The sequence below is a fragment of the Podarcis cretensis genome (genome assembly GCF_951804945.1).
Source record: "Podarcis cretensis genome assembly, chromosome: 14".
Lineage (NCBI taxonomy): Eukaryota > Metazoa > Chordata > Lepidosauria > Squamata > Lacertidae > Podarcis > Podarcis cretensis.
Window position 1 is genome coordinate 49,620,770 of NC_137183.1, and position 23,836 is coordinate 49,644,605.

General features: G+C 47.0%; 1 protein-coding gene across 2 annotated transcripts in view; it reads left to right on the forward strand.

Annotated features, from left to right (window-relative positions):
• The first annotated feature begins 7,427 nt into the window (after positions 1-7,427).
• Positions 7,428-23,836, forward strand: part of SREBF1 (sterol regulatory element binding transcription factor 1) — a 54,100-nt gene continuing 37,691 nt past the window's right edge. Inside the window, exon 1 of one of the 2 annotated variants that reach the window (XM_079953695.1) lies at positions 7,428-7,852. In XM_079953695.1, coding sequence (XP_079809821.1) covers positions 7,747-7,852 — 106 coding nt within the window. In that variant the 5' untranslated portion in view covers positions 7,428-7,746. Of the gene's footprint in view, positions 7,853-20,507; positions 20,646-23,836 lie in introns of those variants that run through there. The other variant, XM_079953696.1, reaches the window with a different exon arrangement.

Sequence of the window (23,836 nt, forward strand, 5' to 3'; positions counted from 1 at the left end):
CCTTTTCACAGGGAACTCTGGGAGTTGTAGCTCTGTAAGAGGAATAAAAAAGGTAAAGGACCCCTGACAGTTAAGTCCAGTTGCAGACGACTCTAGGGTTGTGACGCTCATCTCGCTTTACTGGCCGAGGGAGCTGGCATTTGTCCGCAGACAGTTTTTCCGGGTAATATGGCCAGCATGACTAAGCCGCTTCTGGCGTAACGGAACACTGAAACCAGAGCAGTGCACGGAAACGCCATTTACCTTCCCACCGGAGCAGTACCTATTTATCTCCTTGCACTTTGACGTGCTTTTGAACTGCTAGGTTGGCAGGAGCAGGGACCGAGCAATGGGATCTCACCCCGTCGCGGTGATTCAAACCACCGACCTTCCGATCAGCAAGTCCAAGAGGCTCTGTGGTTTTAGGCCACAGCGCCACCCGCGTCCCTTCATAAGAGGAATAGGGGCCTCCTAACAACTCTCTGCACCTGTAAGAAACTACAGCTCCTAGAGTTCTTTAGCGAAAAGCAGGACTGCTCCAGGTGGAGCTGCAGTGCTTTAAATGGATGGTGTGAAGATGTCCTTGGTCTGCATGAGACCAGCTGCAATGTGACTACCCAGCCCAGTGACTTCTGTCTATTGGCTTTGTAGCCTTGTTTACTGCTGTTCTTTCCAGCACATCATGTGCCTCCTGCGGCCTTTTGTCTGCCACAACATTCTAGTAAAATACAGTGCCAGCTTCTGTTTGGGAGGAAACTTGCTCTGACAGAGCAGAAAACTGTGGAAAGGAACGTGGGTTTTGCAAATTCCACACACAGCGAGAACAAAGCGATTGACGGCAGTAGTGCCATCCGTGTACACAACAGCTTTACAAAGAAGGTGTGGGTAGGCCCCTGCCCCAAGGAGCCTGCAATCTACAGCTGGGGTGGAGAACCTACCTGTCAATTATCAGATGTCATAACATACAGTGATTGCCAGGTAGGTCCTCCCATCCATTGCGCAGCACTTCCCAAGTACCCAGCAGCTAGCTGGTTAGCGGGCGCTTGGGAACTGCAGCAACATTCTTGGCCGCTCCAATAGCACCAGCTAGTTTCCACTGAAACTTGCAAAACAGCTCAATTTTAGCTGCTGCTTTCAGTGTTTTACATAAACTATGCATTTACAGTTATCTATAAAAGTCAATCTATAAAAGTCAATCTATAAAAGTTATCTATAAAAGTCAATAGGGGACGCAGGTGGCGCTGTGGGTTAAAGCCTCAGCGCCTAGGGCTTGCCGATCGAAAGGTCGGCGGTTCGAATCCCTGCGGCGGGGTGCGCTCCCGCTGCTCGGTCCCAGCGCCTGCCAACCTAGCAGTTCGAAAGCACCTCCGGGTGCAAGTAGATAAATAGGGATCGCTTAACAGCGGGAAGGTAAACGGCGTTTCCGTGTGCGGCTCTGGCTCGCCAGAGCAGCGATGTCACGCTGGCCACGTGACCCGGAAGTGTCTCCGGACAGCGCTGGCCCCTGGCCTCTTGAGTGAGATGGGTGCACAACCCCAGAGTCTGTCAAGACTGGCCCCTACGGGCAGGGGTACCTTTACCTTTACCTTTTTATAAAAGTCAATAAAAAAAGAAATTCATCTAAAAAGAAATTCAAAATATAAAAATCTACACCTGAAGCTCCCTGAAGCTGTCAGCAGGCGACAGCAGCCCCACACTGGGAATGGCTTCCACTGGTCAACTTAACCAGGTGACGGTAGCCGATGGGTCTCTAACCCTCGGTGAGTTAGGGACTTGCCCTGCGTGCGAAGACAGGTTCCAGCGGATTCCACCTGGGAAAGTAGCCCATCTAGGAAAAGGACAACGCTGATCCTAGACCTAAACCTTCCCGCTTCCTTGCGGGATATCTTCAGGATAAGAAAATTAGTAAAATAAACAGATCCGGAGTGGAGTCCCTAAGGCAGTTGAATGGCGCCTTGTACTCCTCCTTCCGCCAACTCCTGCAGCCCAGCTGGTACCAAATGTCTTGCTCCGCTTTCCTTTGAACCACACCAGCGAGGTTGAGGGGGGCGGTCTTGTAGTCTGGGTGGCCCATGCCCTCCGTACTCCCTGCCCAGGCTTGCGCCCTGCAGAGGTTACTTTGATGCTGCCAATGCAGCAGTTTGACTTCACCCCTCTGCAAGGCAGTAATCCAACAGGTGCTGCTTTTCCTAGCACGCAGCTGCAGCAGTGAGGGAAACCTTCACCTACAGGCTTACTCTGTTCCATGCAGCTGGGGAGAGAGTGCTGAAGTTGGCACCCCACTCCCGCCCAGTGTGCATACGAGAAGGAAAAGCTTTCTGCTCATGTGCAGAGGAATTCTTGCGTGCCCGGCGGCAAGACCCCTTAAAGTAAAAAAAAATTAAAGGCCCGGAGATTTATGCTTCGCGGCGGCAGGCAGCTATGAAACAGGGAGTGTTGATGTACGTTTTAATGTTGTTTAGTCGTTTAGTCATGTCCGACTCTTCGTGACCCCCTGGACCAGAGAACGCCAGGCACTCCTGTCCTCCACTGCCCCCCGCAGCTTGGTCAGACTCATGCTGGTAACCTCGAAAACACTATCCAACCATCTCGTCCTCTGTCGTCCCCTTCTCCTTGTGCCCTCCATCTTTCCCAACATCAGGGTCTTCTCCAGGGAGTCTTCTCTTCTCATGAGGTGGCCAAAGTACTGGAGCCTCAGCTTCAGGATCTGTCCTTCCAGTGAGCCCTCAGGGCTGATTTCCTTCAGAATGGAGAGGTTTGATCTTCTTGCAGTCCATGGGACTCTCAAGAGTCTCCTCCAGCACCAGAATTCAAAAGCATCAATTCTTCGGCGATCAGCCTTCTTGATGGTCCAGCTCTCACTTCCATACATCACTACTGGGAAAACCATAGCTTTAACTATACGGACCTTTGTTGGCAAGGTGATGTCTCTACTTCTCAAGATGCTGTCTAGGCCTGTCATTGCCCTTCTCCCAAGAAGCAGGCGTTTTAATACTATTTTATAAAATAATATTTTATTAGTAATTTTCTTTCCTTAATAGAAGAAATTTCAACAGGTACGGCTTACATGGTTGTGCAAGAGCCCTGTTGTTTTCCCCCCTTTTACATCTGGCCACCTGGTTAAGTCCTGATTAAGTCCCTGCGCTGCAGCATATTTAACACAAATCTCCCGTTTCCGTCCACAAACCACGGGGAACCGAACCTGAGCGGCTCCTTTAAATCCTTAACCCCGCCCCCCACGTCGACTCTGACTTTGGCAGCTCCTCGCCTTCCTCTCCACGTGGAGGAGGGGAATCCCCGCCCCCATGATGTAATCCTAGAGCCTGGGCTGTGACGCGAAATCACTCCACTGCGGAGCCGCGCTGCCATTGGCTGAGCCGACTGGCACTACTGGAGGTGTTTCCCCGCTTGCTCAACGAAGCTTTCCCGCGGGGGCATTCCTGCCTTGGCCGCAGACGATTGGCTGAGGTCGTAGCACGGCCCCGCCTACAGAAGCGAAACAAGGTTTAACTCTTTCGCTGCCTGTTTGCTTGTTTTCTCTCTGGGAGATTCCGATCGCAGAAGGAACGTTTGTGCGTGTAACGACAAACAGCCCTGCAAGGAAGTAAAGATTAGTCTACGTGGCTTAAAAAAATGGAGAAATTAATTAGGAGAGAAAGATGAGGCCTGTTGTTTATGAAAGCTAAATGGAACCTGCATGATCTAATGCAGTCTACCTCTGAATTTCAGGCATTGTGGGCAGAAAGTAGGGGAAGGTCCTTCACTACTCACATGTTCAGAATGTGGCCAACTTCTCTTTTTTCCCCCCAATTTTTTTTATTTAAATTTTCCAAATTTTAAAACAAACATATAATCAAACATAAAAAGAAAACATCAAAGAACAAACAAATAAACAGACAGACAGACATATATCCTAACTATAGAAATTCCACTTTAGTTAACATTGTTAGATGACTTCCTCGACTCCCCCTGGCTGAATTTCTATATAAATCATTGTAGCAGTTTTCGAAAACTAATTTTACATAAAATTTACTTAGTCCAAATAACATCTTTCTTTTCATTTTAGCTTTTATCCATAGTATTCTACAACATCACATATTTAAATCCTAGGCCGATTTGGTACTCGCAAGTAATTCTATTTAAGTTTGTGGCCAACTTCTCACTGAGGAGACTCTGTCTGGGTCTTACCACTGAAGACTGCAGGCTGGGGTTTAAATGACTGCAGACTTCCACCTTAAAAGATATCCCTGCACGTAGAAAAGTAGTGCGACGGGAAGATGCTCTTCTCCTTGAGCAGCTAATCTTCTATGAGCACAGATTGTTGTTGTTGTTGATTTAAAGGAGCATTCATAAGATAAATAAGAATATGAAAGAAGGGATAGATATTGGATGAAAATTTGAATAATATAATATTTGAAAGAACTTTTAAAGGATAAAACTAATATAAATGAATTTGCTAAATTAAGTTTGAAGAGGAATACAAGAAAGGAGGGCGGGTGGAAGTCAATAAAATAAGGTTATGAAGGATATGAATTTGAAAAGAGTGTTCTCTTTTTTCTTTTTTCCCCTCTATGTTAAGTGTTTGTATTTTTGTATCTTTGTATTTTTATGGTTTTGTATTTTTCTTGTGTTTTTCCCATTTATTGTTTTATAATCTTTTTATTATGGAAATTTAATAAAATATCATTTAAAAATAAATAAATAAATAAATAAATAAATGAGCATTCACTCAAGTGAGACGCTATCTGCACACAAGTTGAAAATCCCATCTAAGCCAAATTGAGGCCATAAAGGCAAATGACTTTCTCCTCTCTTTGTCCTCAACAGCTACTCTTCAGGTAGACGGCCTCTGAATAAGATGCTATCCTAAATATAATAAATGATGCCCAGTGACTGGCAACTCCTCTTTCTCTGTGAAGAAGGGCGTTTCAGTGGAGTGTAAAACTAGCTGACGCCATCAGAGCAAAACCCACCTGTTGCCTCTGGCCCTGCCCACCATTGGCAGGTAAGTGACCGCCCAGAAGAGAATGTGGCCACTGAGATGAGTTTCCCCCACCCTTGTAGCAGAACATCATGTTCAGAGATAGTCTACCTCTGAATAGCAGGTGCTGGGACCATAAAGCAGTGACATGGAATATGCTGGAAGCAGGCATGCTCATTTGACTCCTTGAGGAGGGACATTGCAACGTTTTTTGTTTTGTTTTTTAGATAGATAAAACTTTATTCGCATTAGCCAATGGCCACAGCAACAGTAAAACATTACAATATACGCAGAAAAGGAAATTTGATATAAGAGCACAATTTAAAGTCCTGAATCAGCCGTCAGTTAGTGGCCCTTATTCTGATTGCCCCTGCTATGAACCTAGCACCCTTTGCTGTTATCTGCTCATTTTGATCTGATCATTGCAACGTTTTATTGCTGGTTCCCCTTTGTCCCCCTATAAAGTCATCTAGGTAGTGGCTATAGCCACATCCTCCAGCAGTGAGTTCCAGAAGTTAATTTCTGCTTTATTTGCTTGCTTGTTTTCTTTTTACAAAAAGCTTTGCGTGCAGTTTAACTCTTTATTTTTATAGAATATAATTGTAGAGATGGAATAGACCCTGAGGATGATCTAGTCCAACCCCTAATTGATTGATTGATTGATTGATAGAATGTCTTTCTTTCATCTATCCTCTGTGTGTGTGTGTGTGTGTGTGTATAAAATTTATATTCCACCTCTTCTGTGCTATTGTACCTTTAAACAGATGTGTAGAAGAGACGGTTTCTGCAGGTGTAGCCTGTGCTGAAATTCCCTCTTCTGTACAATTATCAATGGTGCAGGAGCCCTGACTAATTTTGCCATCTACGCTGCAAAGAGGATAAAGGAACAACCTTAATTGTAGTAAAACAGCCACCTTTAGCAGATTTGGCATTGGCTAAACATCTGGCAACCTAGGTAAGCTGAGGGATGGCTCTGACCTATTGGATCAAGGGGGAAAGGAAGAGTCACACCTAAAAATAGAGGGGAGACCTCAGATTTATTATTTTGAACACCTATTTTGGATTGAGGAAAGGGGCAGTGCTTTATTCACACACTAAGTTACCTGTGCATCTAGGTTGTGTGTGTCCTCGGATGATGGGATACAGAGGTGGAGAAGGTGAAAAAGGGGGCACCCCCAAGTTTTGTTTTCCCCCCATTTTATTTTGCAATCAAACAGGGCTCTTGCAAGACTCTTCTAAGAATATGTAGAATTATTACAGGAAATAAAGCTTGCATTGCCCTGCACATGTAGAGATTTCTGCTGGGACCCAGATATAGGCTGGAATCCTAGCCTCTCTTGCATGGAAGCCTCACTTGATTTCAGTGGGACTTCTGAGTGGTCAGGGTGAGAATTACGCTGTTTGCCATTCTTAGCGCAGACCCTTTGCAATAAACGGGATAGTTAATTTTTATTAAGCCCCCCCTTAATTTCAGTGGTGAATATCTAGGGTTAATCATACTCAGAGAAGACCCATTCTACTTTAAGCAATGGTTGGTTAGACAATTTCCAGTTTCATTCATTGTTTTTCTTTAGTTCATAGAATCGCAGAATTGTAGTTCGAAGGAACCCCTGCAATACGAGAAACTCAGCTTGTTATTAGTATGTTTAAAAAATTGCACGGGTATAATATTTCTAAGGGTGCGTAAACAAATCCTTTAAAATAAATAACCTCGTGCATTGTTTCCTTTATATAACCCCCCCATTATGTTGAAAATTAATCTACTTTTACCAACAGTGTGGTTGAGCAGTTGAGTGTCAGACCAGGAGAGCAGAATTCAGCTCCCCACTCAGCCATGAAGCCCACTGGGTATGACATTGGGCCAGTCACTGCCTCTTAGCCTAACCTACACTACAGGGTTGTTGCAGTGATGCAGTGCAAAAAGCAGAGAACCATGTGCACCACCTTGAACTCTTTGAAGGAAAAACTGGGATATAAATGTAATAATAATAGTAATAATTCTTGCAAAATGATGCAAAGTGGCGTCAAATACCCCCCCCCCTTTCCAAATTGCACATCCTTGGGTTCCTGAGCCTTCTGGGGTCCCCTTGATCAGACCATTCTCTGTGCGCAACAGGCAGAAATTCAACAGGTGCAACTTTCTGGGCATGCATGGTGGGGGCGTGTTGAATTTCCCTTTTCAGCTGCTCCAAAGCCTTCCTCCTCCTCCAACACTGAGCCTGCAACCGTGTCAACATTTGCTCGGAAGTGATCCCCAATCCAAGCGGGGCAGATTTCCTGCTAAGTAAGCGGAGCCTGGGACTCTTGCCGCCGGTGTTGTTGTGTCCCGCACACCCCTCCCGTCCATGTGGGGGAGGCGGACCGGCCAGCCAGTTCACTTCCCGGGAACTGCAGGGGGCTGCCAATCAAGAGAGCCAGGGGGCGTCCCCCAAGCGGAGGCTCCTCCCCCTGCTCTCCCTCCCAGGAGCAGGTTCGAGCTCCACTTCGCAACTTGCTCTCCCTCCACCTTACAGAGCCTGCCATGGACGGGAGGAGGGCAGCCAGCAGCAGGCAGCTAGGAGCCACCAGCCCATAAACGCCGGGCCGCTTGGCTTCTCGATGCGCAGATGGCTTCTCTGGGCGCGGAGTCCCCGGCAGCCTAAAGAAGGCGCTTCCTCCTCCCAGCCTGTCATCCGGGCTCCTCTAGATTATTCAATTCCACATATTTTTATTTTTTAAAATCAGCTTATTTTGGGCTTAGATTAGGGGTGCGTGCGTGGAGGGGGTTTGTGCGCGCCGTGGCCGAGATGAACAACCTCGCCTTCGAAGAGGCGTCTTTGGACGGCTTGGACCCTTCGCTGACTCTCCATGAATCCAGCGAGATCGACACGGCTCTGCTGAGCGACATTGACGGTGGGTACAGGCAAGAGGGGGCGGGGGGGGGGCTGTTTCTCACGGTGCCAACCGGGGAGAAGGGAAGCAGCTTTTGCCCAGTTGGTACCTGAAAAAAAAAAGGGGGTCTTGCATCATGGTGCAAGCCCTTTCTTGCTTGAGTTAAAGTCGGGATCTGTGGTTTGGGACGAGGGTCCTAATTTCTGTGCAAAGGGAGTGCAATTGTTTTTTTTTTTTTTAATAATTATTTCCAAAAGTGCCCTTTTGCCAAGATATATAAATATCCAGCCAGCCTGTGATTTCAGCAAGAGTGAACTTCTAAATTAGAGCCTGAATTGTAGAAACGTGTGCAATATTTCTCAAAGCCTTTTTCCTAACCAGTTTGGATGAAGCGAGCGCGTCCTGAGCGCGCGCGCCTGAGAAGTGAGAGTTTGGGGAGCGTGTGGGTAGGCACGAGCCTGCTCCTCTCCCACCGAGGGATCTGTTTCTCCTTGGGTGACGGGATCCCTTGAACGGATCCCGCCCCCGCCCCCACTCTTGCCTTGGCGAGCCATGTGCTTTGGTACCCCGCTTACCACCAGCATCTGGAAACAAAACAAAACGCCACCCTTTGACCATGGCAACATCACGCCGGATGCATTTGTGGGAGGACGGAGGATCGCTGGCTTTGCAGAAGGGAATCACAAGGAGCCTGTGAGATGGCAAATATCATATCCAGAAATCCACCGCCTCCCCGTGTCCCTGGCGGGGAGCCAGCTGCTAAGGCTAAACGCCCCGCCCACTCCCCCCCCGTCTGTGTGTGTGAGAGAGAGGGGAGGGGGAGGCTGACGTCACGCCTCGGGTTACTGTCGGTCATTCCCTCTTTCCGAAGAAAGTTCAGCGCGCCGAGGTTTGCGCGCTAGGGCGACGCTCCGCGGCTCCTGCGCTCTCGCAGCGCCTTGATGTGCAAGGTTTGGGTTGTGCAACTAGGCTTGGCTTGCACCCAAGGGTGCCAACTTGAATAATATATTGGGGAGGCCCAGGTATGCCTCGCCCCCATAATGGATCACAAGACGCGGTGCGCACAATGGCAACGCACATCAACTTGGGGGGGGGTGCCCCGGTCCCCTCAAATATTTTATTGGGGGGGAGGCCGAAGGGACCTTAGCCCTAGGAGTTGTCTCCTATGATTGCACTCCACCGTCTTGCCCGCCCACCCCTTCTCTGCCTCGACTGCGCCTTTGCAAAACCGTCCCGTGCCAGCGTGCTGGGTTTTAGTGCAAAGCGCACCTTTTGTGTGTGCAGCTGTATAAGCATCTCTTAGTAATGCTAAGGTGCTTTTAATGTCGCGTTACAAAGTGCAAAGAGGACAGGTCCCGACCAGGAGGCATATACAGTTTTTTGGTTTTTTGTTTTAGGTCCAGTTTTATTGATAACTTACCAAAAGAGACACAAAAGTTCCTACCCAATACAAAGCATATTTTCATAATACACCTGAGGGAAAGGACTACTTTAGAAAGCTAATCTAAAAAAGAACAGAAGCAAAGTGAGAAAAAGAGTAAGAAAAGACAATGGGAAAAGATAAAAAGGCTTCAGATTCTCTGTCGGTCAGCTAAAGATATGGTAGTATTCACTCATTGACCTCCAACTATTATATTTTCTATAAGCCAATATTTTTTCAATCTTCAGATTCAGATATTACAAGTATATTTTCTCTTTCAAGCAGAAAAGTCTATAAGAAGTTTTTAATACTTAATAAATGTCAATAATGATTTTTCTCTAATTAAGTGCATTAACTTAACACCATTAACATGGGGTACATTTAAAGCACTATGACACCACTTTAAACAGTCATGGCTTCCCAAATAATTCTGGGAGCTGTAGCTTATTGAAGGGTGCTGCAGGCTGTTAGGAGGCCCGTTTCCCTCTCGCAGAACTACGATTCCCAGAGTTCCCTGTGAAGAGGGATTGACTATTGAACCAATTGAGAATGAAGTACATGGTGGGGCCTTTTCAGTGGTGGCTCCTCACATGTGGAACTCCCTCCCTCCTGAGGTGCACCTAGCACCATCTCTTTGTGGTTTTAGGTACCTGGTTAAGATGCACATTTTGGGTCAGGGGTTTGGAGGAGGAGAGACCTGATGAGATTAAATGATTGCTAACGAATTCCTGTGTCTTAAGGGCTGCGTAATCTTACGGATCCGGGTTTTTTATCTTATTGGACTCGGTTGCAATCCGCCTTGTAACTTGTGCTAAGGGCGGTTAAAAGAAAATCACCTAAATACATAAAACAAAATATACTGTGAAAGTAGCAACACTGTGCATGGTTGTTGTAATAGTTCCTAAGGATCAGGGAACAATATCCAAGGCTGCAACTCATTGCATAAGAGGCAAGACTGCTCCAATGCTCTGAGAGCTTATGGGGCGCATTATTTCTTGCTTTGGAGTTAGGATATAGTTGCAGTCAGGGAAAGGGCCCATCCCATTTCGCCACCTGAGGTGAAACACAGGAGTGCCCCCGTTGCCCCCCTACTGCTGCCCCACCACCACTTCTGGGGCTGCCAGAACGCCCCCTCCCCTCTTGCAGAACTCGGCAAGAGCCAGGGTGTTCCACAGTTTGGGTGGCAGTGCCGCATGCCAGAAGCAGTCTTGCACATCTGCCGCCTGAGGCCAGTGCTTCAACCTGCCTCATGGGTGGGCCAGCTCTGATATTACTGCCTTGGAAAAAGACATGCTTACCATTTTCTAATGCAGGGGTAGGCAACCTAAGGCCCAGGGGCCGGGTGCGGCCCAATCTCCTTCTCAATCCAGCCCGTGGACGGTCCGGGAACCAGCGTGTTTTCACATGAGTAGAATATGTTGTTTTATTTAAAGTGCATCTCTGGGTTACTTGTGGGGCCTGCCTGGTGTTTTTACACAAGTAGAATGTGTGCTTTTATTTAAAATGCATCTCTGGGTTATTTGTGGGGCACAGGAATTCGTTCATTCCCCCCCCCCAAAAAAAAAATATAGTCCGGCCCACCACATGGTCTGTAGAACGGTGGACTGGCCCATGGCTGGGCAGCTTGTGCAAATATTTTGCAAAGGAACAGGAATGGCAACAAATAAATGGATTCCACTTCTCCCACAGAAAGCATCTGGATAGCAGACTCAGCAGGTGCTGGGCTTCCTCACTGTGGTGCGGTGCAACTATTTCCAAATGGACATCTAAATGGATAGCTCAGTTGCTTGGAGCATGGCGTTGATTATACCAAGGTCGCAGGTTTGATCCCCATATGGGGCAGCTGTATATTCCCGCATTGCAGGGCGTTGGGCTTGATTTCCTTCCGACTTTAGAATTCTATGATCTCATGATCTATGCTCATAAATTACCATGTGCAAATTTTATGCCACTTTCTGTTGTCTTTTTGCCACCTTTTTTAAAAAAAATTTTTTGGCGATGTGGCGCTGTGGGTTAAAGCCTCAGCGCCTAGGGCTTGCCGATGGAAAGGTCGGCGGTTCGAATCCCTGCGGCGGGGTGCGCTCCCGCTGCTCGGTCCCAGCGCCTGCCAACCTAGCAGTTCGAAAGCACCTCCGGGTGCAAGTAGATAAATAGGGACCGCTTACCAGCGGGAAGGTAAAGGGCGTTTCCGTGTGCGGCTCTGGCTCGCCAGAGCAGCGATGTCACGCTGGCCACGTGACCCGGAAGTGTCTCCGGACAGCGCTGGCCCCTGGCCTCTTAAGTGAGATGGGCGCACAACCCCAGAGTCTGTCAAGACTGGCCCGTACGGGCAGGGGTACCTTTACCTTTACCTTTAGTGGTCATCCTGCTACCAGAACTTCCCAGGTGAGAACAAGGGTAGAATAATATAGTGCCCCTATTGATCAGTGCCGGATTTACGTATAAGCTAAACAAGCTATAGCTTAGGGCCCCATTCTCTTGGGGGCCCCAAAGATTTTTTAAAGGAAAAAAAACCTGGATGTACATTTCTAAAATATAAGATAAAAAACAAATCAAATAAAACCTACATACAGCAACTGTGTTTTGTGTTGTGTAGGCTCCTGTGATGTAAGTCATGGGCCCCGCCTGCTAGCCTGCTCCCTAAAATATCACTGGTTTGCTCATTTCTTTATATAGGGTGCCTGTATTCTGCATGGACTGGTTGCCGGGCAACATGTGTAAATGACTTTTGATACCTATTAGGTCCATAAATTACCATATAGCATATATTCAACACACAAAAACAGTGACAATTTGTTGTTGACAAAGGACAGCCGGACATATAAAGGGCCCCATTACCTTCAGTAGCTTGGGGCCTCATCCAACCTAAATCTGGCCCTGCTATTGATACAGCAAAGGGTCACTGCCCAAGGGTCACTCTCAGCCCTTAGGCATTCCTGGTGGTCTTTCACTGTTGCCCTTATGCTGCTGCTACTGCTGCTATTATTATTATTATTATTATTATTATTATTATTATTATTATTATACTGCCCTTCATCCAAAGATCTCAGGGCATGTAAATACAAAATAAAAACACAAAATACACAATAAGTGAGAGTAAAGAGTAAAGCGAGAGAAAATACTCCAAGGAAAATAAAACAATTCCGACCAGAAATACATCTACCCACCCCCATGTTAATCAAAAGAAGAGATGGTTCCACAACAGAAAATTCGCACTTGCCATACAGGTAAATTCCTGACGAATGCAGATATATTTCATTTTGGAAATCAGTGTGCTGTACTGGCATTCAACTTTCACTAGGTAGATCTGGATTCAAACCCTTGCTCAGTCCTTCTGCCACACGGCTTATACTAGTTCCCTTTCTTTTAAAAATGTCAGAATGCTGGAATAGGATATCTCTTGTCTCCGTAGATCGGATCGCACTTGTTTTAAAACTGAGGCACTCAAAGGGGTTCCGCCAAAGTGTTGCTCTGGTTAGAGAATGTCAGGCTAGGACTTGGGAGATGAAGGTTCAAATCCCCCACTCAGCTGTGAAACTCACCTGAGTGACCTTGGGAAACTCACTACCTCTCGCCTTAGCCTACCTCACAGGGTTGTTGTGGAGACTGAACGGAGAGGGGGAGAACTTTGTACGCCACCTTGAGGTCCTTGGAGGAAAAGGTGGGATATAAATGCCATAAGTAAGGAAATAAACATTCGCTGCCAGAATAAATGGTTACTGAGTAGGTTAGGATACCAGAGAAACTCTTTGGGTCTGTGCATCTGCATCCACATGAGAGCATGGGTATAATGCAGGGGTGGAGAACCCATGGGACGTTAGACTACAACTCCCATCACCCCTGGCAACATGGCCAGGGATGATGGGAGTTGTAGTCCCAACAACATCTGGAGGGCCAAAGGAAAGGGCCTTTCCCTGATTTGGGAAATGATAGTGGGTACAGGGGTTGATAATGGTTATATGGTTAGAGTGTCAGGCTAGGACCAGGGAGACCCAGGTTCAAATTCAGCCATGAATTTGTGGCTTGGTCGGACCGACCTCGCAGGGTTGATTTGAAGATTAAAGGGGAGGAGAGGCATGCATGCCACCTCAAGGCTGCTTGGAGGACGGGTTGAGTAAAAGTGTAGCGAATAAAAATACACGCAGATTGTTCAAGAGTCAAAATAACCCCACCCCAACACAGCATCTCTCCTCAAGGTACCTCAGGTTAAGTACTTAATTCGTTCCGGAGGTCTGGTACTTAACCTGAAACTGTTCTTAACTTGAAGCACCACTTTAGCTAATGGGGCCTCCTGCTGCCGCCGCGCCGCCGCTGCACGATTTCTGTTCTCATCCCGAAGCAAAGTTCTTAGCCTGAGGTACTATTTCTGGGTTAGTGGAGTCTAACCTGAAGCATATGTAACCCGAGGTACCACTGTAAGGATGTTTGGAGACTGTGCAGCCAGGCAGTGTAGCATCACCCACTCTGACTGGTGGGCAGTAAAATCCCTATAGATTGGCCAGATCTGGGGAAAATACTGGGAACCTCAGCCTGCTCTTCTATCCTTAGCCCCATCTACACATAAATTTAAAGCAGTATCAAAGCACTATAAGCTGCCATGACTTCCCCCAAAGGATCCTGGGAGCTGTAGTTTGCTAAGGGTGCTGAAAATTGATAGGTGACCCGAATTCCTCTCACAGAGCTACAATTCACCGAGTTCCTTGGGACGAGGGCTTGACTGAAGAGTGACTAGTGGGGTGCCACAGGGTTCTGTCTTGGGCCCGGTCTTATTCAACATCTTTATCAACGACTTGGATGATGGACTCAAGGGCATCCTGATCAAATTTGCAGATGACACCAAACTGGGAGGGGTGGCTAACACCCCAGAGGACAGGGTCACACTTCAAAACGACCTTGACAGATTAGACAACTGGGCCAAAACAAACAAGATGAATTTTAACAGGGAGAAATGTAAAGTATTGCACTTGGGCAAAAAAAATGAGAGGCACAAATACAAGATGGGTGACACCTGGCTTGAGAGCAGTACATGTGAAAAGGATCTAGGAGTCTTGGTTGACCACAAACTTGACATGAGCCAACAGTGTGACGCGGCAGCTAAAAAAGCCGATGCAATTCTGGGCTGCATCAATAGGAGTATAGCATCTAGATCAAGGGAAATAATAGTGCCACTGTATTCTGCTCTAGTCAGACCTCACCTGGAGTACTGTGTCCAGTTCTGGGCACCACAGTTCAAGAAGGACACTGACAAAACTGGAACGTGTCCAGAGGAGGGCAACCAAAATGGTCAAAGGCCTGGAAACGATGCCTTATGAGGAACGGCTAAGGGAGCTGGGCATGTTTAGCCTGGAGAAGAGGAGGTTAAGGGGTGATATGATAGCCATGTTCAAATATATAAAAGGATGTCACATAGAGGAGGGAGAAAGGTTGTTTTCTGCTGCTCCAGAGAAGCGGACACGGAGCAATGGTTCCAAACGACAAGAAAGAAGATTCCACCTAAACATTAGGAAGAACTTCCTGACAGTAAGAGCTGTTTGACAGTGGAATTTGCTGCCAAGGAGTGTGGTGGAGTCTCCTTCTTTGGAGGTCTTTAAGCAGAGGCTTGACAACCATATGTCAGGAGTGCTCTGATGGTGTTTCCTGCTTGGCAGGGGGTTGGACTCGATGGCCCTTGTGGTCTCTTCCAACTCTATGATTCTATGACTGTTTCACATCCCAGAACTACAATTCCCAGAGTGGTTCATCTGCCTGCCCTTGTGAAATATAATAAATCTGTCTGTAATGCTCCCTCAGTAATTTGGCAGGGCTCTTTTGCAACCTGCACCTAAGAGCAACACTGGGTGTTACGGGATTCAGTTGGAATTAGGCACCTGAGAGGGAGTGTCCAATTTGATGCAGTCGTGTGTGTTTGTGTGTTTGTGTTGGATGGATTTGGTGCTAATCAAGTAGGCTTGTTGCTTGGTTGGTAGAGTTGTGGTTTCACTCCTGACAAAGTAGAACTGTAGTACTTTAGACTCCATTTTAGAACAATATCCTAAATATACACACATACACACTGACAGAACAAGCACAGCTTGTTATGGGTGCCCCATAATATTCCACGATTATAACAAATCAACCTTCTCATGTTTAATAGCTATACTTTGGAACTCCCTGCCGGTTGACAGCAGGCAGACGCCATCGCTGAACTCTTTTTAGCTCCCATTTGAAATGGTTTTGCTTAGGCAATCCTTTTCAGATCTATAGAAGTTGCGTGTGTTCTCTTGCCTTCTAGCTAGTGCTGATTTTAATCTTTTAAATATTTTAATGCCTGTTGTTAACTGTTTCTTAACAGATGATTTCAACGACTGAATATTGCTGAGAACCGCTTAGAGGAGTTTTTCCTTGCAGCATATACATTTTATTAAATGAAACTTTAAAAATTGTTAAATATATCTTATCTACAGGTAGAAAATTAGCGCACCAGGGATGCAGCTCAGCCTTATTGCTGTACATTACTACGCCAACCTAGCAGTTCGAAAGCATGTCAAAGTGCAAGTAGATAAATAGGTACCACTCTGGCGGGAAGGTAAACGGCGTTTCCATGCGCTGCTCTGGTTTGCCAGAAGCGGCTTAGTCATGCTGGCCACATGACCCGGAAGATGTACGCCGGCTCCCTCGGCCAGTAAAGCAAGATGAGCACCGCAACCTCAGAGTCGTCCGCGACTGGATCTAATGGTCAGGGGTCCCCTTACCTTTACCTTACTAGCTTACTACACACAGGGAGGTTTTCAATTACAGTGGTACCTCGGGTTAAGAACTTAATTCATTCCGGAGGTCTGTTCTTAACCTGAAACGATTCTTAACCTGAAGCACCACTTTAGCTAATGGGGCCTCCCGCTGCTGCCGTGCCGCCGGAGCACGATTTCTCTTCTCATCCTGAAGCAAGGTTCTTAACCCGAGTTACTATTTCTGGGTTAGTGGAGTCTGTAACCTGAAGCTTATGTAACCTGAAGCATATGTAACCCCAGGTACCACTATATTATTATTTAAGTAAGTAATAATAATAGTGAGAGGGAACATTCAAAAAGGAATCTGTCCACCTGCAATCCGAGACTGAACTGTTCTTTTGGTCAGACTCCAACCTCCCGGCAAGAGTAGCGATATGCCATTGGGCTCCAGCTGCCATCAACCCCAGGCTATCTTGGCCAATACTCAGGAATTATGGGAGTTGTAGTCAAACATGCATCTGGTACTAATCCCTGACAGCAGAGGAGGTTGTCCCTGTTGGCAAGTTTGTATTGCTAATCAGCTGTTGGGAAAAGCCAAACACACCTTTGTATTCTCAGGAGGTTACCTGGAGCCATTCCTTTTCTGGGGGCGGACTTTGACATGGGACAAAGGGCAGGTCCCATTTTTGGAAGTAGGGCAGCGTGTGTCTGGGGAGGCTGCCTCTGGCAGGAGGGTGTGTTTGGGTGCTGCTGTCTGTGCCTAAGTTCATGTTTGCGTTCTTATTTTCCCTATCCCCTTTAGACAGATAATTCCTCTTGTTCCTTTCCACACATACCCCAGTGTCTTCCTTTTATGCATCTCCTTTGTCCATCCTAAACAACAGAAGAGGTCCATTGCAACAAAAAAATAAATAAATTGTGGGTTCCCAGCCTTTCAGTCTGTTCAAACTCTCTTCTTCCCACGCGTTAGTAAAATACAGGTCCTTCTGTCTCTGGACCTTGCTTTGATCAGTTTTCTTTGATCAGTTTTAACCCGTCTATGAATGAACCTTCTCCCTAAATTTTCTGTACGAGCAGAGAGAGTTGGCAGAGATGATTTTGGAGGACTATTCCAGCTCTTTGATTCTGGCAGTACTCTCCCGAGAATTAAAATGTTGATCTTCCATCTTTCCTCCCAAAGGACCCCAGGGTGGCAAACACATCTGTAATAAAAATACAGTTAAAAACAAAACATTTTAAAGCGGTTAAAAACATATGTAAACAAGGAAACACAATAAACCATGTAACCTCAAGGACTGCCTCTCCCCATTTGAAGTGCCCTGGATCCTGTGCTCATCCTCTGAGGCCCTTCTTTGTATGCCTCCCCCCACCCCACCCAGGTGGCAACTTGAGAACAGGGCCTTTTCTGTGATGGTTCCCCACTTGTGGAATGCTCTAGCCAGGGAGGCTCACTTGATGCCTTCATTATACATCCTTAGACACCAGGTGAAAACATTCCTCTTCAACCAGGCCTCGGGCTGATTAACATTCAATGTCCTTTTAAATGTGCTTTTTTAATGCATTTTTTGTTTTTATTTTGTATCTTTATGCTGTGGACTGCCCCGAGATCTTCAGATATACAAATTTAATAAACAACAACAACAACCAACCTTGTGTCTATATAGGCAAAGAGAGAATACAGTGATGGCATCTGCCCAGTGTCAATTGGCAGGGAGTTCCAAAGTACAGACGCTGCAACGCCAAAGGCAGAAGAGACATTTATTGGCTCTTTTAGGAGATTGAAATAATCTAATCGGCCTGTGTTGGATAAGCTAATCCTTTGGGGCGGATGAGCAGAGAGATGACGTGCTGGTGCTAGTGGGATTGATCAATGTTTGCAACATCCTTGAAGAGGTGGAATTATATTCCCCGGATTATAATAATAAATTTTTATTTATACCCTGCCCTCTCTGGCAATAGCCAGGCTCAGGGTAGCTAACACCAGTAAAATCACAATAAAAACATAATAGGGGAGGAAAAAAAAAAATTTAAAATACGGGTTGAAATACAATTTTAAATGCAGCCTCATTTTAATAGTAGCCCATAGATCAAAACCATAAGGGGAGGGAAACATAAGGGTCAGACTGAGTCCAAACCAAAGGCCAGGCAGAACACCTCTGTCTTGCAGGCTCTGCAGAGAGATGTCAAGTCCCACAGGGCCCTAGTCTCTGGTGATAGAGCGTTCAACCAAGTTGGGGCCAGTACTGAAAAGGCCCTGGCCCTAGTTGAGACCAATCTAACCACCTTGCGACTTGGGACCTCCAAAGTGTTGTCATTTGTGGACCTTAAGGTCCTCTGCGGGGCATACCATATTAGAACTTGGGGCTGTTCAGAAATTGATCAGTCACAGAGGAAAGCAAGGAAAGTATTCCTTCATACAACACATGATCAAGGGAAATAATGACTGCATGATTTCTGCTATGAAAATTGTTGCCAAGAGTTAAGTCATGGATGCTTTAGTTGAGATTCCTGCGTTGCCGAGGGTTGGACTAGATGACCCCTTGTGTCCCTCCCAGCAATACAGTTCTGTGCTTCTATGATGGCAGAGTCAGTGTTGTGACAGAGACTCATGGAGGCCACATTTGTCTATCAACCTTTTGCTCAAATTTCGGTCTGTAACAGTAAAAATGGTTCCTTCTTTTATTGCAGTACTTGGTGCAGCGATGGCTCAAGTGGCTTGAGGTTTGCTGGGATTGCCAGCTTTTTTTAACCACCCCAGCTCCTGTGCAGCTTAATCTGCAGAGGCTGGCTCACAGTTGTGGGAGAAGGAAAGCTTCTTCCACTGGTTTTCTCCGTAAGACACTGTGGACACAGGAATAAGCCAGAGTGGGTGTCTTTGTGGCCGTTTCGCAACCTTATGCAAGGCAGATGGAAGGGATTTGTACAAAGTTTTGTTGTTGTACACTGAGCTGTTAAAAGCACAAGAGCAAGCCAGGAATTGGATTAAAGGCCCCTTCTGCACCATACATTTGAAGCGCTATTATGCCCCTTTAAACAGTAATGGCTTCCCCCAAAGAATCATGGGAAATGTAGTTTGTTAAAGATGCTGGGAGTTAGGAGGCCCCTTATTCCTTTACCAGAACTACAATTCCCAGAGTTCCATCTGAAGACAGCACAATGGGGTCAGTGTGACTTGCTGTTAAGCAGAAGGTTGGTGGTTCGAGCCCACCCAGGGGCAGAGCTGTGGGCAGGATTCTTGCATTGCCGGGGCTGGACTAAATGACCCTTGGGGTCCCTTCCAACTTTATAATTTTATGACTCAGGGAATCAAGGCCAGGTCAATATATTTTGACACCCAAGGCAGACCCCAAAATGGTCTTTTGCCAGAAAAGAAGGGATGAGTTAAGATCTACATCAGGAACAAGGGAGAGGCGGGGTGGAATAAAGACCTATATTGGGATCTGTTGCCTCAAAGATGGGCTGTCCCTTTTGGGAACTGTAGCTCTGTGAGGGGAATAGGGGCTTCCTAACAATGCTCGGTGGGACGTTGGTGGTGTGGCGCTGTGGTCTAAACCACAGAGCCTAGGACTTGCCGGTCAGAAGGTCGTCAGTCCGAATCCCCATGACGGGGTGAGCTCCCGTTGCTCGGTCCCTGCTCCTGCCCACCTAGCAGTTCGAAAGCATGTCAAAGTGCAAGTAGCTAAATAGGTATCACTCCAGCGGGAAGGTAAACGGCGTTTCTGTGCGTTGCTCTGGTTCGCCAGAAGCAGCTTAGTTATGCTGGCTTCATGACCCCGAAGCTGTACGCCGGCTCCCTCGGCCAATAAAGCGAGATGAGTGCCGCAACCCCAGAGTCGTCCACGATTGGACCTAACGGTCAGGGGTCCCTTTACCTTTAACAACGCTCAGCACCCTTAACAAACTACAGCTCCCAGGATCCTCTGGGTGAAGTCAGGTCTGTTCAAAGTGCTATGACGATGCTTGAAATATATGATGTGGATGTGACCCGAGCGTGTGCCTGTGCGCATAGCTCAGTCGGTTGAGCGTGAGACTTGTTAACCTCAGGGTCCAGGGTTCGAGTTCCACGTTGGGAAAAAGATTCCTGCATTGCAGGGGGTTGAACTATGGTAGATGACCCTGGGGTGGTGGGGGGTGGGGGTGTCCCTTCCAACTCTTACGATTCCTCTTGAAAAGGTTCCGGCTCCAGCGTGTGCAGCTGACCTAGAGTAACCCCCCCTCGGCCGGCAGGGAAAGTGTTAATCTGCCATGCCCGGCAGTAACCCCGGGTGCCATTCACCTTGGAGTCTGCAGCAAGGCTGAAAGACCCAGCGCCAGGGTGGTTGGCAGCCGGGCCGGCCCTGATTGGCCAAGCAGGATCACCTCATGCTAAATCCGTGATTCACAATTCCACCCTCTCATTCCAGCGAAGGGGGGGGGGGGGGGAGAGGAGGGAAGAGGAGGAGGAGGAGGGGCGGGGGAAGAGGCTGGCCAGAAAAGAGGAGGGAGGAGGGAAGAGAGAGAGAGAGCTGGGTTTAAAAAAAAAATAGAAAAAGAGCTAGCAGTTCCCAGAGTTGTACTTTTTGCACAGCGAGGCTGCCAGAACAGGACACTGTCTGCACGTTTTCTCCCCCCCCCCCCAGGTGTGGAAGAAGGGTCAGGGGAGGGCTGCCTTTGGACCAGCCAGGAAGGATGGATTGCACTTTAGAAGGTACAACTTTCCTTTCCAGGTGCTGCCTGCTTCACCTCCTCTTCTGCCCAGGTAGTGCGGAAGAAAGGATGCTCGTGGAAGAGACGCTAGGATCCTTTCCACTCTCCCTCCACCATAGAGAACAACTCTGGATTTCAGGTGGAGGGGGCATAGCTGTCAACTTTTCCCTTTTTCTTGCAAGGAATCCTATTGGGAATAAGGGAATTTCCCTTAAATAAAGGGAAGAGTTGACAGCTATGGGAGGGGGCAGGGTGGGTGCGTGGTATAGCAAGGGCAGGCGAAGGAGTTTCATCTGAATTAGGAACTATCCAGATTTGGTTACAAGTTGGTCTGCTGTAGTCAAAACAAAAAAGAAATAAATTCCTTCCAGTGGCACCTTAGAGACCATGTGCATGCCAATGGAGATGCCAATGGAGAGATGTACAGATGCCAATGGAGGCGAAGGCGTTTCCTTTTCGCTCTTCAAAGTTGTCATGGTTTTTGGAAACTTACCTCCCCGTTTAACCCCTGAGAGTGAATGAAAACACATTTTTTAAAAAAATGTATGTATGAAACAATTGTTTCCATGCAATTTCCTGCAATTGTTTGCAGGCTAGGCTATAATATTTTTTAAAAAACAAAACAAAACTGTGGCCTTTTTGCTAAATTTTAATCTGCTTTAGTGTTTTAACTTTTCGTATGTTTTAAAGTTGTGATTTCCCCTTGGTTTTCTTGTTTCTATAATTTTGTAAACTGCTTTCGGGGTGTTCAGCAGCGCATCAATTTTATGAAATAAATAAGAAATAAAACTTGCTTCTGCTTTTCGGAAGGATGGAGAGCGGTACCAACCCTCTAATCTGAAGATGGGATGGGGCTCTGAGTGCTGTCACTCTGATAGCACCCATGTGGGCTGGCATTCCAATAAGTATCAGAAGTTTGCCTGAAGGGGTTTAATTTACATAGGGCTTTGTGGAGCATGTGCCTTAGTTTAGTGCTTGGTAGATTTGGATAACCGAGCTTTGCAAGATGGACTATTCTGTTGCACATAATTCTTCAGCCTTAGGATGGATGCCCAGATCTGCAGAATGCTTAATTCCCACCCTGCATCTTTGCAGAACCTTCCTGGATTTTTATTTTGGAGCAGCACTGAGCTGACTTTGGGTCCATCCACACCTGTGTTGACCTGTGTTTCAGTCATGTACCAGTCATTTCCCCTGGGTCTGAGAGCTTTCCTTGTTGTTCTGCGGCTTTTCCTTGCCTAAACCCAATTTTACCTGCTTAATTGAAGCTTGGTTAAGCAACACCTCGCTGTGGATTTTCCGATTTAGCAAGGTAAGATCAGGGGTTTTTTTTGCAAAGCACAGCCACTGAGCAGTGAGAAAAGCTCCTGGTCCCAAGGGAATTACTCGATACGCAATGCATTCAACATATCGGTCAAGCAAAAAAAAATTAAGGGTGAGCCCTTTTGGGTGGTTCTGCTGGAAACTGCAGGTTGAGGTTTGCTGAAGTTCCTGAAATTAAATTTCCAGAGCAGTTCATTGAAGACACGTTGACACGAGCAGTTTCCTGAGGGCTGTCTTGTGTTGCGAGTTACTTTCGTCAAGGTGTTGTGTGTGGCATAAAAAGCCGCATTATACCAGGCCAGGCTATTTGTCAACTCTGATGAGTTGCTCAATAAAGATGTCGACCCAGTGTGCAGCAGCAGCTGTGAAAAAAAGGCAAATTCCATGCTAGGGATCATTAGGAAAGGAGCTTAAAACAAAACCACCAATATTGTGCAAATCTATGACGTGACAGCATTTGGAATATTGTGTGCAGTTCTGATCGCCTCACCTCAAATGGGATAATGTGGAGCTGGAAAAGGTTCAGAAAAGCACAAGCAAGGGAGTGGAGCAACTCTGCTATGAAGGAAAAAAATGCAGCATTTGGAACTTTTTAGTTTAGATAAAAGATGCCTAAGAAGTAATGTGATAGTTTGTGAAATTATACATGGCATAGGTTTTTTTCTTTCCACACAGTGCATAGTTAACCTGTGGAACTGCTTGCCACAGGAGGCAGTAGATGCCACACAGCTTGGATGGCTTGCAAAGAGGATTAGACAAAATTCATGGGGAAGAATAAGACTTTTGATGGCTACTAGCCATATTGGTTATGCTCTGCAACAATGCTTCTGAAGGCCAGTTGCTGGAAACCTCAGTGGGGAGGGGGGGAGAGGACTCTTGTGGCTGAATCCTGCATGCAGGTTTCCATTGGGGGCATGTAGTTGGCCACAGTGAGGTCAGGATGCTGGAACTAGTTGGACCATTGGCCTGATCCAGCAGCCATCTGTTCTGTTCTGCCCCAATGGGTACCTTACTGCAACGCCAAAAGGCTCACCATCCCCCACCTGACATTCCAAATACAGTGGTACCTCGGGTTTCAGATGCTTCAGGTTACAGATGCTTCAGGTTACAGACTCCGCTAACCCAGAAATAGTACCTCGGGTTAAGAACTTTGCTTCAGGATGAGAACAGAAATGGCGCAGCGGCAGCAGGAGGCCCCATTAGCCAAAGTGGTGCCTCAGATTAAGAACAGTTTCAGGTTAAGAATGGACCTCCAGAACAAATTAAGTTCTTAACCCGAGGTATAGTCCTTTTCACGTAGTCTGCAATCCCGTTCTGGCTTGACCCAGACCTGCTTGTCTTAAACAGGGCTGCCTTATCACAAACTTCCAGCTCCTATGCTGCTGGGCATGTGAGATGCAAAGAGCTATTGGTGCAGGATACTGATCTGGAGGGACGCGGGTGGTGCTGTGGGTTAAACCACAGAGCCTAGGACTTGCCAATCAGAAGGTCGGCGGTTTGAATCCGTGCAACGGCGTGAGCGCCCGTTGCTCGGTCCCTGCTCCTGCCAACCTAGCAGTTCGAAAACACGTCAAAGTGCAAGCAGATAAATAGGTACTGCTCCAGCGGGAAGGTAAACGGCATTTCCGTGCGCTGCTCTGGTTCGCTAGAAGTGGCTTAGTCATGCTGGCCACATGACCTGGAAGCTGTACCCCGGCTCCCTCGGCGAGGGATGCGTGCCACAACCCCAGAGTCATCCGCGACTGGACTTAACGGTCAGGGGTCCCTTTACCTTTACTGATCTTGAATGTGGAGTAGTTGGTGATGTGACCAAAGGTTGGCAGAACTGTCGTGCGGCTGCATTGCTGGAGGTTGGCACAGGTAGTCGTT